Raw genomic sequence first — 20,130 nt, forward strand, 5'->3', positions numbered from 1 at the left:
ACAGACTAATGTGAGAGACCTTGAGATCACTAAGAAAGCATAATATGTTTTTGCTTTCATTCGGCAGAGTGACAATAGAGCTTCAGGGGAAAAAAAGCACCTCTTAAAGCCCCCAATTTCACCATAGCTCCACTGCTCCAGTCACTCCCTCAAACAGGGAATGGCTGATCAGATCCCAGGAACACAGATCCACAGTCTAATTCACAGCAGTCTCCAGGGACTATGGGATAAAACGTGGCTGATGCTACAAGTTACACAGCAGGTCCTGATGTCAGATACCTCCGGGAACATGACGAGGGGCAAGGGATTTGTTTCTGTAAGATTTTTAGTTCTGCTGCTCAAAACCAGCTTACATCAGAAGGCTTACCATAAAAATTAAGTAGAGATGTATATAAAGCTGAATTAATTATATGCTCCTTTCCTAAAAACAGACAAATTCTCAAATGTAAATCTACAGATGAGCCTTCTCACTGACATTAATGCAGCTACTAACTCAAGCTAGCTGCGGGCATTAACTTTGGCAGAGTTCAGCCAAAGGAACAATCTTAAAAAGCCTCAATTTATCCCATTTATTGTGCACCACCAGAGAATAATAAAGGTATTAGGTGGGACTGCAGAGTACCTTAAACTACATCTACTCACAGATGCTTGACTTTCAATTTAATCTGAACAGAACTATCTATTAGTCAAAGCCCATCCTCCCACCAGCACTTAAGCTTTACGCTTCATGGTATGTATGGCCTGACAGCACACTGGTACTATGTGTTTACAGAATCAGGGTTTTCATGAGGCAGAGCAACAGTTAGTGCAACACAGAGAGACTGTGCAGAGGATTTTGGCTTTCACTGCTGGAGTGCGTATGGTTTCCTTTCACCTGATGATGCTAGATTGTATAGATGATTCTCTTCTGATTAAGTAGCTTGTTGCTCCCTGATACCAACAGAGCAACTCAAATAATGAATCTCGTTTCTAACTGAAGACCTCAGCCATATTAACTGGTCACCTCCATGCCAATCAGATTATTTTATTTTAAAGAACTTAATTGGAGAGATTATTTTAGTTGATCAACATGCTGCACATCTAAATCAACATCTTGAGTATGTCTATCCCTTTGACAGCTTATGAATCAATACACTCATCCCACAGTAATTTATACAGAAGTGCTAAGCCTGTGTACAAGGTATCACCTTCACAGTAGGCATTGTCCTCTCGAAGGGCTCGGAAGCCATCTCGGCAGCTACAGACAGCTCTGTCCTCCAGGTTTCGGCAGACAGAATGCTCCATACAGTTATGTCCTTCAGTGCAAAAGTCATGGCCTGTACAGAAACAAGCATGATTGAAGGTTAAAAAGAATCCAGGGATTATAAAGCATACCCGTCAAAGACAGTCCTATCTTTTTCTCAGTTAGGTCAAAGAATACCTTTCTATTGTATGGGAGATACAGAAAAATAAATTGTACCAAGCATGAAATGGATGAGAGGAGTAGTAAAGGCCACCCGAACAGACTGTCTCTAGGTCTTCAATTCAATTTCAGGTTATAGCACTGAAGCAGATGGATAGGAGGCTTGCTTAAATCCCCTTACTGTCTCCTTGTCATTGTTAATTACTTTTACAGGACGTGTCTTAATCATATAGTTCTTGTCATTTTCTTTTTTTGTTTATTTGTTTGCTTGCACATTTATAAAAGAGCTTAACAGCTTAGACACTCAGCATCTCATTTACTAGCGATATTACTTTTAGCACTTTTAGTTCCCAGGTGTATTTATAAAATCCTTTTATATTTAACCAAAATTCTTTGCTTAACATTGACTTGTTTTGCTTTACTCTCCCCCTATCTTTTCCCTTCATCCACTAACTGAATAACTCTTCCCTTATTGCATAATTCTTTCCATTACAGAGAATTTTATTTTTAAATCTCACCTGTTAGCCATCCCTATTTCCTATCTCCTTAGTTTTTCTTTTCCATTTTTCCTGAGTGTAGCTATTTTCCATTTCACCTTAATTATAAATTTTAAGACTATAAAGTTCTTTTCCAGGCTGGAAAATTTAGATTGAACCTTTCAACTCAGTAGGTTTCTTTTTAAATTTTTTCTGTTTGCTCTCATGAAATTTAATGATTTAATGTTGTTGAACAACATTAGATGGTTCTAGAAACTGGCTTGAAGCTTCCACAGTTTCCAGATCTGTATATAAAGGTGTGGAACTTGTCTCCTTCCCTCTTTTCTCATTTATTTTATTTGTATCATGTTTCCTTCTTTCACTGAAGCTTTAATTGATCAAGTAGCAGTGGTGTTTTCCAATAATTACTTTCTTCTCTCAGAACTACAGACGACCTTGGGAATGTGGGCTAGGTTCAGGGGACCAGCACTGGTGTAACAGCAACAGGTCCAGAATGTAAGCTGGCATCAGTTGCAACACAAGCCTCTTGCAAAAAAGCAAAAATGTATTTTTGGAAGTAAAGATTTTTAGTTTTATCATTGCACCTGGTTTCTGCTTATATTTTGCTGTGAAAGAGCTTCTAACCCTAACTTCACAGATGCTTAGGTAAACAAGGATCCCAAGCATGGCAGTGACAGCAGAGATGCTGGAGGTCATGTCAAAGAAGTCTTTTGCACTTTGACAGCTCAGGAGCAGCGTGAAGCTACAGGAATGAAACAAAAGAAGACAAGGAAGCAGAACGTTCCATAAAGACAAAATGTTTTAGTACTGAGACCCAGTGACATGGTTATGATAGATACATCACAGACCTATTGTCATATGACAGGCTAAAGTTTTTCTTCCTCCTGCTCTGAGTTGTTTCTCTAAATAAAGGTATGCTTAGGTATATGTTACTTAGATATTATCATTCACCACAGCTACCACAGTGATGGAATCTAACATAGGACATTAAGGAGCAAAATATTCTACACTTCAACTGTGGTAGAGGGTCTCCAATATACCTTGAGGACAGCAGAACTGTGTCCATTAAAAGCAACCTCTGGCTATGGTGACATCAGTTTTTTGCCTTTTTGCTGCCCTCCTCATCCTGTATTCATGGAAAAGCAACAGGCTTTCTTCTGGATTTCGTGGCCTGTATTGTATCAGGTTTTGACATTAACTATGAAGATACATGTCATCCAGAAAGCATGAGGGCTTTCACAGTGATTATTATTACTGATTCTCAACACTCATACAACAGCTGTATTAATAAACAAAATACATGCTAGTGAACCTACAGCAGCTTCTTGTTTAAAGAATAAGCTCCTCCTATCACAGAAGCCAAGCTAGCATAGTTCAGGGAGGGTTGAAAATATTCAGAAAGCACTCAACGAACATATGTTAAAATTTTGTAGCTATACCAGGCACAAGAAACATATAATCCTTTTATCTAAACTACCGAAGATTTTATAGAAAATTATCATTAAAAATTCTTTTGGACTGTGACAGACTTGAAGACTTTCTTCTTGAAGAGAAGTCTTACTTTTAAGTTCTTCTTCTTTCTTATACCTCTGCTTGATATCATTAATCATATCCTTCATGTTTGTGCTGAGCAGCACAGAAATACCCATAGATGCAATCTTTACTGATGTATACCTAAAATCAGTCCAAGAGCCTAACAAATCCCTTCATGCCAGGTATCAATTTATCTTATTTAGCTATAGAAGAAATAGATGTAGCCACTTGAAGATACACATGCAAATAGGTTTGAAGATATCCGTGTTAGTCCAGACCAAAAGGGTGGGCCAAGAACTCAGAGAACTTCCTATATGTCTCTCTGTTATAGTTTAGATTTGCCAATTTCAATATACTCATTTTCTGTTGTGAGACAGAATTAGGAGAAAAAGCAAGGCAGGCCTAAAATTTAAAAGGGCATAAAGAAAAACTTCAGTAACAACACAAAGAAAATAATAAATTCAGAATAAAACCTTCAGACCATCCCCTCCTTCCCCCTCCTACACCACCTTAACAACAACATACAGAAACACTTCAGTCAGTTATCAACTTAAATAATCTTTTTCAGTTCACTTTAGACAGAGGAGTCTCCTCTTTGTTCAGCTATAGTGTTTTTTTCCATAAGAAGGAAAAAAACAGATCTCTGGTGGCTTCACTTTTCACTAACTCCTCCCATCTTCACAGCTCTCCCGAACTGTGTTTGTGGGCCATGTTGAACTCATGGGGTATTACTTTTAAGAATGAACTGTTCAAAAGCAAAAGTCCTCTTCATCTCTTTTTCTCTGTTCATCCCCAGGAACAGAGATCCCTTTTTTTCCTTTGGGCAAAGGATCTTCTGAACACTTCAATCCCCCATGTCTTTTTCCATGGTTTACAGGAATTTTTAGTGTAGTACGGTCCATCCCTATAGGTTACAGAAGGTTTTTCAGCCAATTTTCACAGCGTCTTCTCATTCTCCTTCCATCTGGAACCTGGCTCCTCCATCACTGACTTTGGTGTATCCCCTCTGTTCTCTTCCCTCTCCCCCAAGGGATGATCGAAGGTCTGCGAGGCTGATCTGAGCACTGCAAGGGTTACAGTCTCACACAGAAGATGCAGGGGCTGTGGCCGTGCTGGAGCTGTGCCGGGATCTCAGGACACTCGGCTCACACCGGGAGCCGGGTGAGGGCTGCCCCGGGCACCCGCGCTCCCTCCACCCTGCCCAGCAATCCAGGCCATGGAAGGGCTGTGCCAGAGCGGGGCTCGGCTGCCTTCAGCCCCACCCCAGGCCGTGTGGGCAGCGGGGCAGGCTCGGCCACCGCAGGCTGCTCCGGGCCGGGGACAGGGCAGAGTTCAGCCGGGAGGGAGGGCTGCGATCTCAGCTGTGGTCTCCTCCTCCCCCTGCCTGTCGGGGCTCCTGGTTGGAATCGGGACCCAGCACGCTCCTAAGCCCACCCCTGCCCAGCCTGGGCTGGTCTGTGTTACCTTCTGAGAGGCCAGAAAAGAAAGAGGCTTTCCCAGGGTTTTACTTCCTTCAAAATATGAATTCACAGAGGTGAAGTGACTTCTCTAAATGGTTTCTCAGGCTGTGAAAAACCAAACCAGCCTCCAATTGGTCCCATCAACTCAGAGGAAGTTCTCAGAGAGAAAAACTTTCTGAGTATGCCCTCCTCTCAGGTGCCTTCAATGCACAACCAGCACACTCTCCTTTGGTAGGATTGTCCTATTCAAAATTATCAGGAAAAAAGTCCATCTGTAATCTGTAAGAATAAAAGATTACACTGATCTTGTATATATCCTGCTATTACCTTACCTTTACAGACTTTGCAGCAACTGTGAGATAAGGGGATCTGTTGAGATTCTGGACAGTTCAAAGATGTACAGCTGTCTTTTGGAATTCGCTGCATTTTGTGGTCCTGTTAATTGAGGCAATTGATTAATAGTGTGAAATAGGAAATAAATGAAGTTACAACTTTAGTGGGAAAGGAAGTTATAGCTTTCTTGGAGTTTCAGCATTATAATATACAAAAACCCTAGGCTAAACTCCAGATCCCTTCAAAAACTATTTGAGAGGACAACATAGCACGATAAAAGCAGCAGGAACTCTCCTATACTCACACCTTTTCAAGCAAGCAGAAGTATGGCAACAACTCTCATTCTTTTCTTATCCTAGCTGTCAACTAACTTGCTTCAGAAGTTTCTCTTAGTATCATGCCTGAAAGAGTTACAATTATTTCTCAAAAACTGAGGCAGCAGATTCCAGAGTCAAGGGTCCCCATAATGAATACTCTAAAGAAGCTTGCTATATATACGCCAAGTGAATTCAAACTTGAACACCTCTGATCTCACTGCTGTGGCAGTAACACTGAAAGAAACTGGCACTGAGTCCCTATTAGGAAAGAGAGGGTTTCTCAGCTAAGTTTGGATCAAGCATCTGGAAGTGTACAATAGCACAAGATGGTATCTTAGTATCTTCAGGCACTCAGTGCAGGTCACATGAAATCACTGCAGTATGGCCACACAAAATGTTTGCCTTAGCAACCTGGCTACCACGGGTGTACCACCTTTAGGCTCCCTCGAGCCACAGAGTGTCTTGCAGTGATCTAGTCATGATAGGGCAAAGAAATAAAACAAGGCAAACAGCTTGTTCCTCAGAGGCATCTACCATAAAATAAGTGATGTGTTTGAAATAAGACCTCAATGAACTAAAGACCCTGCATTTCTGCATGCAAGAAAAGCATCTAAAATGATGCATATGCCATTGTATCTATGTGTGTACTATTACTATTATTGGTCTAGCATTTAATTTTAAATCCTCTTTAAGCATAAAATATAAAGATAAACATGTACACAGTGGCCAATATCAAAATTACTGCTCAAACTTTATCTTAAACAATCTTGACAGAGAAACCAGCCCTAACTTTACAATACAATAAAGCAAACCAGACAGATGTGTACACCAGAACAAACAACCCAGTGATCCCGTAAGATAAATTAACCTTTGATAGAAATAACATCAATTAAGGTAGTCTGGATTTCATTTGAATCTTTTATAAATTCTAATTTGGAAGATAATTTTTCATCAATTTACTTATAATATTCAGAGAAGTGCATACCTACAGCATGCACTATGTAAGTGCAGCAGCCAATAAAAACAAACCACAAAGCTTTTAATTACATCCAGACAAAATGAAAAAATTCCATACATTGCCTTGATAACATCATTATAAGCCTTCAAGCATGAAACCAGTACCTGTGCCATTCCTATTAATACCTCTTGACTTGAAGTCATTAATTATATCCTTTTATGAGAACTCTGGTAGTAATAAAATAATGCCCATCTATGAATTCCTAACTGATGAACGAAGTTTACAGTATATGGATTTTATGCTCTGAATTATCATTCACGAGGCTGTTCAGCAGAAACTGTGTGTACTTCAGTCCTTGAAAAAGCAGCATTTCAATCAGCCAAAGTTGCTGCTTACTATTTCTACCAAGACAGTGAGGCAGCCTACCAGAAAAAAAGTCTAATCAACAAAACACTAGCCCAGCCAGCAGAGGCATGTTTTTTTCATACAGTATCACAGTTTTCAGCTGCAAAGAACACAAGGCAACATCACATAACTTTTGATCATTGCTAATTATTAACCATTGACTAATCATAGAATTCATGTCCTGGGTGCCATGTTGAAAACACAAGCTCATACCCCTGAGAAGCCGAGAGCTGAACCCAAAATTATTTCTGGTCAGCTTCTCCTTGCCATTTTCAAAAGGGTTTCAAATCCCCTACTACAGGAATTAAGCTCATAAAGATTAAAATCAATAGCAGTTAGACAAGAGTTCCCAGTTCTTCTTTGGAAGACACACTTTTTAATAACTGTATGAAATTGTTTGAGATTCCCAGAAACTTGTCTGATGGACAGCTGCATGGTAAGAGGAGTTGCTTGCCTCTTTTTCTCTGCTCTAGAAATGTGTGTTCAGGTTTTCAACTCTAGCCTACAGCTCTCTAACCAGACAGGATTTTTCCCCATCCCTCACTAGATAGACAACACAATACTCACTGCAGCACTTCGTGTAATTCTTAACCCACAGCTGTCCCTGGGGTATATTTTGCTATTAAAGCGTATTTGTGCACTGAAGAGCAGCTCTATTCATGCAGCAGGGCAAGACTGACTCAGCATAAGGTATGTTCTGTTTACAAATCAGAACCCCTACCCTACCCCATTTTCATCACTAGAAATATCAGATACCTGGTATACCAGCTCTTTTTTCTTCTTTTTCCTCTAGCTTTTCCTCTAAGAATGATCCTGAATTCCAAACTATGCCCCTACCACATTCATCTATGTCTTACACCTGAGCAGATAATTTTGAACAGTAACACTGCAGATGGAAACTTAATGTAATCTGTTGATATTTCATTACTGATGGTGGGACAATACCTAGGGAGGAGAGAATGCTGCTTAATTGTCAAGCTGCATCATCAAAGCTTGAAGCTATGCAAAGTAAATTCATTTGCAAAAATTTGATGTGGAACTCAGACAAAACAAACACAGGACCTATTAGATGCCTTTTCTGTCACTTCCTAAGGTACACCTGTCTGCATTTCAAAAGTCTCTTTGATATTTCTAACATGCAAGAATTTTTATTCCATCAAGAGTATTCTTACCTTGCACTCAAACAGAACACAGTCCCCTGAGCTTGAATACACAGTTTCTCTTTGTCCTTCAAAATAGGTTCTGCCTTCAAATATACACACCGCTTCAGAGGGGAAAAAAAAAACAAAACACAAAACAACACAATGATTTTGTATAAATGTGTTGGCACACTATTATAGAATTTATACTTTTTCTTAAAGAGAACTGCATTTCAAGATGAAAAAACTGATTCAGCTGTAAGAATATTCAAAACACATCGGCAGCACTCTTGGATATAAGAAGAAAAAAATTAGAGGAGGGAAAAAACCCCACAAAGTACCCAAAAAAGCACATGTAAGTAGAAGGGTGAAAGATGTTGAAGCAATATGGAGTACAGAGAGCTACTGGGACAGCAGAAGAGACATGTCTTAGGTGGCACCAAGAAAGGTGACTGCCTACAGCACAGCTCAGGGGTGCACAGGAAAATGGAGCTGTGAGAGCAGCGCCAGTGACATCAATACATAATTAGTTTCCTGACGAGGAATGTTGCACGATGAAGGGTGATCACTGAAGCCACATGTTTGTTTGTTATCACAGTCCTTTGATGTTTCATCACCCCACATGGTTAATTAAACATTATGGATTTGAATCTTGATTATCCCAGTTCTTTATTATTACTGCTGAAGCATACTAAAGGATATGAATTTTACTGTACAGTAACTGACTTTTCATGACTGTCTCTTTTTTGAACCCAACAAAAACAAGATCAAGTGGACACAATGATCAAATGACAGATGGATGTCACTAGGATTAATGTTTGTCACACCATGGCCTTGGTGCCTTTCCTGCATCCCAGTAGCACCAGGTTTTGCAACAGCATGCTGACACAGCTCATACTGGACTGTTCACTAAAATGCCTATTCAGTATTTAAGACTTACATAAAACATTCTCACAAACAGTCTTGCCTTTTTTTTTTTTTTATGGGTCCATGAATGGCTGAGTAACATAACTGCTAGGTACAGAAAATCAGATGTCTGTCTCTGTTGCTTAGGACACAGTCAAGGCTCATGAAGTAAGCATAATCATGAAAACATAGGAGTAGGTTACAACTTTCAAGTTCCAGATTACATGTTAGAGGTGCAAGTTCCTAATCATTGATTTGGAGATGCAAATCAATTATACTTTCACAGAGAGATTTATCTATTCTGTTTAAATAGACTGCAGGTTGAAGACAATTTTAAAAAAATATCTAAAAGTACAAGATTTTTTCTTTTATTTATTTTTTACTTTGAATGACCTATATAAATTAGCATTACTCCTTTTATTTTCATTTCTACTTTTCTTTTCTTAACTTGCAGCTCTTTCTTACTACTTCATTAGCATGTAAAAAAAGCAAAGTCTTGGAACTGATGATGAAAAATAAGTGATAGGTATAGCAACAAAAATGTGATCTCTGAAATTCAAAAATATTAATTACAGTTATGTTATTAAATACAAATTATCTTGTGAGATATAAGCATCCAAAGTGCTCTCCCAGCCCTTTATCCCAACTCACTAATCCTTTGTTACATTTTGTTTTCCCTGTACACCTGTGGAGGGGAGTGAAAGAGTGGATTTGGGGCGGGGGACGTGCATGGAGACCAGCCAGGATCAACCCACTACATGCAGAGCATGTCACTCACAAAGACGCATAAAAGCTCAGTACTGTGTCTCTTTTCTCTCCCCAGAATAAGCTCTTCTAGAAGGAAGTAGATGAAATAATTCTATATAAATCTTTACCAGGGACTAGTAGATCTTGAATCTAGGCAAGACAGGACAATCATCCAGTCATACATATCATGTCCTATGCATTACAGGCCATGACACAAGACTGAAATATTCAAATATTAAGCCTTTCCCCTTGTCCCATACATTTCAAGTTTTTAAGAACAACTACATGTGACAGGGAAAAACACAGTACAGAAATGCCTGAGGATCACACAATGGCAATGAACTGTTAACACATCCTCATGTTCTCAACAGGCAGACTGTGACTATTCACAGAAAGGCAAAAGACATCAAAATCACTTGTCATTCTATCTTAGAAGAAAATATGCTCCTGAAGCCAAACTACTCCCAACAATATGAGTGAGACTACCCAGGTATCTTAAAAAAAAAAAAAAAACTAAAACAACAAAATACCTCAAAACATAGTCCACTGAATCCAGTCTCCTTATCAATGGCAATAAACCTGAGTCTTCAAAAAAACATTGAAAATAACATACACAGAAGAACCATCAAAAGAACGCATCCAGCCTAGTGTGAAATCATGAAGCTATTTTTTTATTTCACCAAGGCTTTGGAAGTCTGTACATATGAAACCATTCTAATGCAGTGACACAGTATCACAAACACTTGCTTTCAAAAAGAAAATCAGCTCCTCTCCATAAAGTCTTGGAAACAAGAACAACTTCAAAATTCTAGGTCTGTGAGAGATGGCACTGCCCAGATGGCCCTTGACCCTTTCCCATGTATCTTCACGCACCCAAAGATTGTTTCTCAAAGGTTAGAATATGGCACCAGAGTGCATGATTCAAGCCTGTGTGGGTGCCAGAAATTTCAAGCAGAGCTCATATGCCCACCTCCACAACCACAACACTTGGCCATCATGCAGCTAAGAAAATTCTCATCTGTTGAACTCCCCTAAATAAACAATTTAAGCATTTTGCTGTGGCTTTGTCAGCAATGTTATAATGTCTAAAGGTATCAGAGACCTGTCCATAGAGAATGACCAAACTATTTTGAGAAAAGAGAGAAAACCCAACAAACAATAAATGCTCAATTAAGAAGTAATTGAAACTGAATTGAAAACCTGTTAAGATGAATAATCTAAGCACAAGCTTAAGCATGTCGCCTTGTGGACTGCTGCTCTCACTGACAACATTCAAAAGAGGTATTTCTTAAAATTATCAAACAGTAGTACTTTCCTACTAGCATTCTCTAAAACATTAAGGATTCCATCATATTTGGGCATCTCCTTCCATTATAAAGGAGCAAGGACTAAGGTATGTGCTGAAGCTCTAATTTGGAGCACTACCTCTTGTTTTTCTTTTCTTCTCAACCATGCCAGAAACACAGGCACTTCATCTACACCAGTACCACTAGTTCCATGTCTATTTATCATGAGAGACACCTAGGGGTTTAGCAGTGGTATAAGTCTGCCAGTGCACAATGCCTTCTCTTCTCCCAGTGCTGCCACAAATGCCTCTTCTTCCCCTCTCTCTTGCAAGCCCACTCCTCTTCCACCGCTCATTGAGGAGGCATCCTGACAAACAGCAAAGGGAAGATTTGCATCAGGGTACCTGAAGGCTTCTAAAAACTTTAAGATTGTTTGGTTAGGTATTAACCTATAAAGATACCTAGAAAGACAAATCTGCTAACCTTTTTCTGCACCCCTTTCATCCTAAGACATTGACATCCACATCTCAGGCAGTGTGGAACAGAATGCTCCTCCTACCTCCTGACAGCAACTGTCATAGCCAGTAAACATCCTGGTGATTCCCATCTTTTATTTTCCCTCAGAAATAAAGATATTTCAGCAACATGAACACCTGGACTAGTACTGTGTAATTGGAAAAGTCCAGTGAAGATTTAATTTCTGCTTGGCTAGATGCTTCCCAGAATACTTTGATTAGTTTGTGATTGGTGTCTCTCTGGGAAGAGTATCATCCTTCATCTTCCTAAACCCTTTCATTAAATAGACTGAGTCACAGTCAAGACATTACCTGATGATTAGCTCTCCCAGATCTTGATAGTTATTGCCTATGTAGGATTTAATCTACAGCTGAATTACATCAACCATTTCCTCTTGCCATCAAATTTCCGCATTCCCCCAGTACCTAAAATAATACATGTTGGTCAAAGCAGAGGTTTCTAAGAAGATGAAACAGGAAGCCTACCAAATCTGCTTAGAAGTTCAACTACTCTGTATCTATTTTTATGCAGAAAGTGATCAAATATTACATTGGTTAGCATTTGTGTACAGGATCTAAAAATATATTAGCAAGGTCTGCTTATATTTACACAGCTGTATTAATAATGCAACTGTCCTTTAGTATTATTTAACACATCGTGATGACATGGAATCTTCTCCATGTTCTTCAAGCAAGAGCACCGTGTTTGTTAAACCATCCCTTCTCTTCACAATCTGTTCTCCCCTCACTGGCTTCCAAATGGCACTTTCCTTTTGTATATTTTAGATGTCCATGCAAAACCCACAACCCAGCGAATTCCTGCCTTCTGTTCACCAAATTCTCAGGATGTCAAGTAGTACATTTCCTCATTTCTTCATTTATCATTTTCACTGTCTAGACTGTGCAAGCCTTCCCCTGAGGAATGCATGTACACTTCCCTGTGGTATCTCAGCTAGTTTGGATTCAGACTTATCACCAAGGCAAAACAGAAAGTTCAGCATATTGGTCAGCTCCTCAAGCCACTTTAATTCCTTGTATTCACAACTGGCCGATGAGTTGCAGATAGGACTTGAAGTTTTGTGAACTTTGTCAGTAATTCTGAACAGACAACCTAAAAACTGGTAATTAAGTCCATGTTGTTTCATTCTTTGTTCACTTGTGTTGGTTGGTTGGCAGGGAGGAAACCCACCCAAAATTATCTCACACAGAAAAACCCCCAAATCTGTCTCTTTCACTTAGTTTTCCTACCTCCCCCTTGTAATCTCTGATTACATTTTCTACTGTTCAGAGACGAAGGCCTAGGCATTGTGTAAGTCCCATTAATCCTACTTTGCAAGCCTTCATAGCGCAAAACCACACTGTGGCTTTATCCTTTAGAAGTACACACAGAGATAATCGTCACCTTCCCTGAATTCCTTTCTCTTGACAGCCACATCATTACTAGACATTGCTCTCACCCCTTTCTCTTTTATCTTTGCAGGGATTTGGGCATTATTTCTTTTTTGCTCATTTTCTGGAAAGTACAAACTCCTCTGTTACTGGAGTCAGTGAGACTGCAGATTTACTTAATTTCAAGCCATCTCCCCCAACAACTCAAAATTATTCCAAATTTCAAGCTGAAAAATATATTGCAAATTTTTCCAGTCAATCACTGCTGAAAAGCTGCATATATCTGCTTCTGCTTCCTCAGCTGAAAAAAGAAAAATGTATTTTAAATTTTATCATGACAAGGAACCAATTACTATTTGTGTCTTACTTCTCATTAGCTGGAAAAGCTAAATGTTTCTATTACATTTAAAACACAAAGTCATTGTTCTACACTAGTCTTGGAATCACTTAAGAGAATCTGCAATGTGAGACACCAACAACACCAACAGGCTGTTCAGTCACACTGGCAAGGAGTCAATCTGAAATCCTAAATTCCTTCCCCTACCTCCCATGTTTCCTATATTTCTATCAACTTCTAACAGGAAAGGACATAATTAATCTATCCTGTGTGGTGTTGTTGAGAAGTCTCCTATAGAATTCATATGAATCCTGGAATACGGGCTCCTTGAGTCATCCTTAAAGGCCAAACAGGCAATCTGAGCACTGAAAAAGTAGTGAAAACATGACTAAAAACTCTACTGACAGCAGTTCAGCTGAGGCAAATAGACCTAACAGATGAGTAAAACTTTTGAAGTAGGCTGGCAGAGAGAGAGTCTGGGAAAGAGGCTGTGGCCCATCAGAGCCAATGGACACTAACTGCACAAATGGAGGTATCTCTTGGTAAGCAAAGATGCAATCTGGATAATGCGTTTGATGTCATCTTCCCTCAAAAAGGGCATTACTGCTTAAGCTTGATTAAACAGAGCAGCCAAAACAGTTCTACCAATTGACATGCAAAACTTTGGCTTTAGTGCAATGGACCATATTCTGCTTGTTAAAGAGAACTGGAATATTTTGGACTATAGAAAAATAATCTTGGGCATGTGAAAAAAAATGCTCACCCATTTTATGACAAATTCATTATGCTGACAATCCAGTACTCAAATAACTTTCACAGTGAAATGTCAAACTATAAAATCAAACACCTTAGACAAAAGCCTTGGAGAGTGTCAAGAGAAGAAAAGCAATTGAGGCTAACATTAATTAAATGACAACTGTATTACAATTTTATTAGAAGTTTATAAATAGCACAACAGTCTGACAGACCAAGAGAGCTCCAAAGCAAATATTACAGGAATGTTTAATCCCCATAACGATGGGATTAGACATTATCTGATAGCTGACATAAGGATTCTATCTGTAACACCTGTGATGCAGCTATATTTAGTGAAGGTGCAAATAGATATTTTATCAAATTATGACTTTTGTATTTTGTTCCACCTTCTCTCAGCTGGAATGTTGGGCTAGTTGTAAAAGATATTTTTCTGAAAGATTCGTTAAGAGAAAAATAGCACAGTTTAGAAAACTAGACACCTCCCTAGAGCACCTTATACTTTAAGACATGCTTAAATTCACCCATACACCCATCAGAATGCCTCAAGACCCAGGCATTCATACACAAGATGAATATTCAGATAGAATATTGAGAATTTATGAAATTAATGAAAAACTGCTAAAGATTTGCACATTTTTGAGTTAGTATTTTGAAATCTAGGAGAGCTAAGCAGATATCATCAAGCAGCCCTAATTTATTACATAAAAAGAGGTTTGTATTCTCCATTGCCATAAGTTAAAACCATCCACGGACATGAAGAAGACACGGATGGGAAGTTACCCACCTACTCCTGCAGCTGTTCTTGCAGGGTGTTACTGTTACTTTGCTTCCCAGAGACTTCAAATGGGTGGCAGAAGGGAAATAAAGTAATGCATTTTATTTATTAGGATATTTTGCCCAGATTTGCCATGAAGGAAAAGAGTGAAGCAATTGTGCATAATTCTAAAAGACACATTTTTGCACATGACTACTGAGATGGTGGCTTTCTGCAGCTTTGCGGACACAAAACATGTGAACATGTTCAGTAAAAGGCAAGTGCCTCTGAGCAGCAGCATTTTCCCAGATTTTGACAGTTCAATTTGACAGCATTAAAAAAGATCCTATGCAGACTACAATACTACAAGCTCTACCACTATACAGTAAAGCTGGCATTTATTAGGGTGAAAAAAACTTGCAAGTGATGCTTCCACACTCCCAAGTCAAAGGTTTCACACAGCTTCTGTTCCAAACATGTACCACTACCTCCAACAGCATGCCATCTTATTCAAGTACTCACAGGCTACACTCATATTTAACTATCAGGGACCCTACAGATGCTTCCATTCTCAATCAGAATCTCCTTGGTCCAGAACAGTTTCCACAGATATTTTAGCTAGAAATTCTACACTGTGACTGCTGCTCACACCTCCCTAGTGAAGGTACAGCATCCTGTGACCTGGCATCCATCTCACCATATTTATTTTCTTCTCAAATCCATGTGCTTCCACTTCTCCTATGAACAGCAGCCCCTGGTTTAGTTGGCTGTTACAGCAATACTCACATTTACCTTCTTGACACAGGCCAGTTTAATGTGCTCAGACATTCCCAGGAGTGGAGCACCACATCCACTGCTGCTGTTAGATCTCACTTCTTTCAAAGGACCTGCATCTAGCTTTGTACAGCAACTGACAGGGTTTCATGCTCCCAACTCTTCTTCCATCCGCTTCTGTTCCCACATAAGAAATCTGCCAATCCTTCCATCCCTCCCTTCAGCCTGAATGACAGGATTAGTTGGCATAATCACAAACACTCCAGATAACTGTATCTAACATTCTTAAGCTAAATCCTTAGCATTACTTCAGCAAAAGGTTTTTTACAGCAGTGTAAACATTTTTGGAAGTCTTGATTAAAATTGGTTATGGAAACTGGCTTTCTAAATGTTTTACATACTCACTCCCAACGTTCATTATCTAATACTATTTAACCAAAAACTAACATTAGAAAATATCAGCTATTACCAAAAGTTTGGGAAATTTTCAAAAGACAACTTTTAAAAGAAACCTATGTACATCTAACATGCTGTTTCTCAAGGCTCCTAGAAGTTACTACTTTATATACTATACTATATGTAACTATAGTTACTACTTTATATACTATATAATACAATACTTCATGTCTAAGGTCAGTTCAGGATTTGAAATAATTAAAAATTTAAAAGCAGCTGGATCAGATGTTCATAGATTCTGCTGTGCCACAGTTCCCAAATATATCTGTTGATACTTCTTCACATTGGAAAAACGTAAGCTGGAGTTCATAGCAACTGTTAATGTAACTACTCTTTTTTTTCTTTGGGAAGTACATTACTGAAAGAAAGCTTTACAGTTGCTGATAATTAAAGAACAGTCATAGCTGTTAATACTCCTAATGTCTTTAGGAGGACCTTTCTAGACATTAGACAGACTTCACACACTGTGCAATTAAGTCTGTTTAGGAGCTGTATTCAACTCCAACTGAGCTTCAGCTGCAGCAATTTTCTCCCTGCAGTGGCAAGCAGCATCTCTGTATTCCTCCCATGTCACCTGACCTTGCTTCCATTGGGCATATATCTTCCTTTTTTGCCCTAGCTTCATCCAAAAGAAGATCCCCTTTCAGTCAAGTTGACCTTCTGCCTCATCTGCTTGACTTCCAACATTTTGGAATTGCCTGCTCCTGTGCTCTTATAAGAGGGTGTTTAAAAAGTGACTAGCACTGCACTGATAGAACCAGTGATATCCCAAGTAGGCACCTCCTTTATTAATTTCTATGTCTGTTTTAACTTTCTACTTCTAGAATGTATTCATTTATTCCCACATTTCTTCACAGCAACTTACCAACAGAATACTGCAAAATCAGTAAAATGAAAAACGTGTGGTTATGGAATTACATTGCAGTACCAACTCTATTCATAGAGTCCCAGAAGACAATGGACAACCTTTAAGCATCCTGAAGTCATACACTACTACTATTAAGAAGCCTGTCTGAGAAACTCACAACAACCATATGCAAGATTGTTATCTCTTCTATACTATGCTCAGATTTGCTATCTCTTTTAGATGCCTTAAGGATCTACAAGGTCTCCAGATAAAGCATGATGAAAACATCTACAAAACAAACTCCCCCTTTACAAGCCTGTAAAATTTGCCTAGAGAGAAATACTGCACTATAGTGAATATGAATATAACCTAAAGAGACATCTTAAGGAAATAATACCTGAATTCACATGTCTTTGTCAAAGTAATAATGATTTAAAGAGAAGCATGCCTGTTCATCTTCCCTACCTTCAAAGTATTTGAAGTGTTCACTTGCTAGAAAAACCAGGTTATGTGCCTATTTTCCAGATGAGTCGAGCATATTTACTTGCTTTGATTTCAGGTGTTACAACTCAAACCAGGTATTTTCTGAACCAATTTATTATATCAAGCAATAATATCACTGTAATTCTAACACTACTACATATGTATACACTGGAGATCAGAAAAAAAAAAGCACACCTAATAATATCTTCAGATTTTTTTCATGTCAGGAAAAAAATTCTAGATGCAAAACAATATAAAGGGATTTTAACCAAACATCACAAATTAAAATGAAATCAGGAAAACAGTCCAAATTATACTTGAAAATAAGTTAAAGCAAGAAGGGGAAGACCTGAATTTTTGTTTACAATCAGGAAATTACACAAATAATTTCAAAAAGTAGAAGGTGAAAAATCAACTAGACAGCTACCCTACAGAAAAAGGCTCAGGATGGTCAACTGCACTCTCAAACAAATGAACAGGGCTTTCTTCTTAGTGGAAACTGGTGACAAATAAAAACCCCTAAAAAGGCAAAATTTAGCAAAAATTCTCTGTATTGACAGGAAGGCAGAACAGAGTTACAGAAACACCACAGACAATCCTGTGACTGATACAGTGACAAAAGTAAATTGCAAAAACTTCAAAAAAAGAGGACTGCAACGATGTACTTGAAGGCAACTGATGAGAAAAGCAGGATAAAGATCTGTTACATCATATCAGCCAACATTTTCATTTTGAAGTTGTCTCACATGGGACTAAGTGACCATTATTTGAAGCTGAATATATTTTATGAGCTGACAGATGTAGAAACAGTGATCAATAACAGCCTGGAGGTCTATACATCACACTTCAGACATCTGCAAGCAGTAGTTAAGAGAAGTAAACCAAGCAGTAGATGTTTTAATTCACTACATGTTCCCACTGAAAAAATGTCAAACTTCTGCAGTCCAGAAGACTGAGAGCCATGGGTTTAAACCATTATCATCACAAAGAGACAAATAAAGGATAACAGTGTACATCATTTTATATTAATCTCACTGAATCAACTTCATTCATATTTTACCATCCCTTCCAGGGGAAGTAAGATCAAATTATTGACAGTTTTGTGGTGGGTTTTCTTCCAATAATTTATTTATTGAGTTTCAGCCTTCACAACCTTCCCATTTTTTCATTTCACAGACATAGGCACTGTCAAAAAACTGTACATATGCCTTCTTATACACTTCCATATCTCCTACCAGCTGTCTCCCCTAGGCCAGCTCTCCATTCAAACAATCCTTGTCAATGTGGCAACCCTGTTCTGAGCAAGAACATGTCAAGTGCAAACTGGTCTTCACAAAACTGTACAAGCCAAGAATCTCATTTAGTTGGTTGGCTGGGTTTTGCAGAGCTTTTACTCCATCAGCACTTTCTTCCTCCAACTTGTTCAAAACCTGTGGTTTTCAGCTAAGGCAAACTTCTCTTTTTTTTCACAGCACATACCCACTGACGATATTTGCTTCTGATACTATAGATATTTCCAAGATCTACAGAATAAAAGGTCCAGGCAAAACCCAGAACATCAGCTACAAGCTGCTGATTTGACAATGTGCTTCTGGTTATGGGACAAAAAACCCCAAAAACAACCCAACAACTGCCCATAGAAAAACCCTAAAACAATGCAAAAAACCCCACCATGACCTCCCAAAAATCAAATCAAAGAAAAATGAACTTCACAGACCAATGACACACATATAGACTGACATAAGCACATCACTGCTAAGAACATACATATTGAAATCAACACACAAGCATGTGAATACTTACATAACCTAGATTTTTTTAAAATTATAGATATAATTGTCAGATTTTTTTAAAGTTATTATTTCATAGCTACCTTAGTGAATTCTCTGTCAGCATTACTAAAGTTTGGGTACCAACTTACTGGAAGCTGGAACACTGCCAATCTGTCCACTCCCAGCTGTCTGAAAGCAAATATATTCATATCTAGCATATGTTAATGTTTTATTTGCACTGGAAATAAATAATAATACACCACAATACCAGTTTTGATAAACTCCCTGGTAAGAATATAATGAAAAAGGAATGGAAAGTATTAGCTCTTTTCCCACACAACCTCAACAAAATAGGCTGTAAGTAGAGCAGAGCATGGCCTACAGCAAAATTCTCCATGTAAAAAAATATTTTTAATTCTCTACCAATAAAATTACCAATATTATGTTTCCAATTTCTTCTTTAGTGCAGACTGCTACATATCCAGTGTAATGTATTTTAATAAATAAGGATTTTCTTAAGCATACCTGATTTTAGTATTCACTCCTCAGGCACACAGTAAGACTAAACCTAGATGACTTTACCATTAACTGGAGTTCTCCTTGTATACTGATACATTGCCTCCAGATCTAGAGTCCTCTAGTGGAGCTCCATAATGCATGGGGTCCAGAATAGCTAAAAGGCCACTCACCTCGGAGGAAGCCACACTTTGAGGCATGAAAAGTCTGAGACAGGCACAGGCACTGACTCCTCCAGTCCTCCTTTGCTAACAAGGAACAACAAAATTCAAAGGATATGGGGAAGTAGGAAAGGAAACAAAATAGAAGCTAAATATTTTGAGAAGTCCAAGTACTGTAAGCTGTAGTTCTATTTAATGTAAGCTATATTTTAATTTATAGAGAACAAAAGGCATACAAGAAATGGGTTTCCCACTCAGAGGGGATCTACAAGTCAGAAGACTGTTTTCCTTCTGATGAGGAATACTGCCCAGCTTACAAAGAACAAAGGTTACCCAAGACTACATGCTCAGCAGCAAAAATCCCCTAACAATTCTGTCATTGCCTAT

At 38.6% G+C, this 20,130-nt stretch overlaps 1 protein-coding gene across 1 annotated transcript in view; it reads right to left on the minus strand.

The window, feature by feature from the left end:
- The window catches only part of NELL2 (neural EGFL like 2), a 135,247-nt gene that overhangs the window by 75,580 nt on the left and 39,537 nt on the right, over positions 1-20,130 (minus strand). The window contains exons 10-12 of the mRNA XM_062491153.1: positions 8,078-8,169; positions 5,225-5,327; positions 1,188-1,316 (exon numbers count right to left, since the gene is read on the minus strand). Coding sequence (XP_062347137.1) covers positions 1,188-1,316; positions 5,225-5,327; positions 8,078-8,169 — 324 coding nt within the window. The remainder of the gene's footprint in view (positions 1-1,187; positions 1,317-5,224; positions 5,328-8,077; positions 8,170-20,130) is intronic.

This window comes from Cinclus cinclus, chromosome 4 (genome assembly GCF_963662255.1).
Source record: "Cinclus cinclus chromosome 4, bCinCin1.1, whole genome shotgun sequence".
Lineage (NCBI taxonomy): Eukaryota > Metazoa > Chordata > Aves > Passeriformes > Cinclidae > Cinclus > Cinclus cinclus.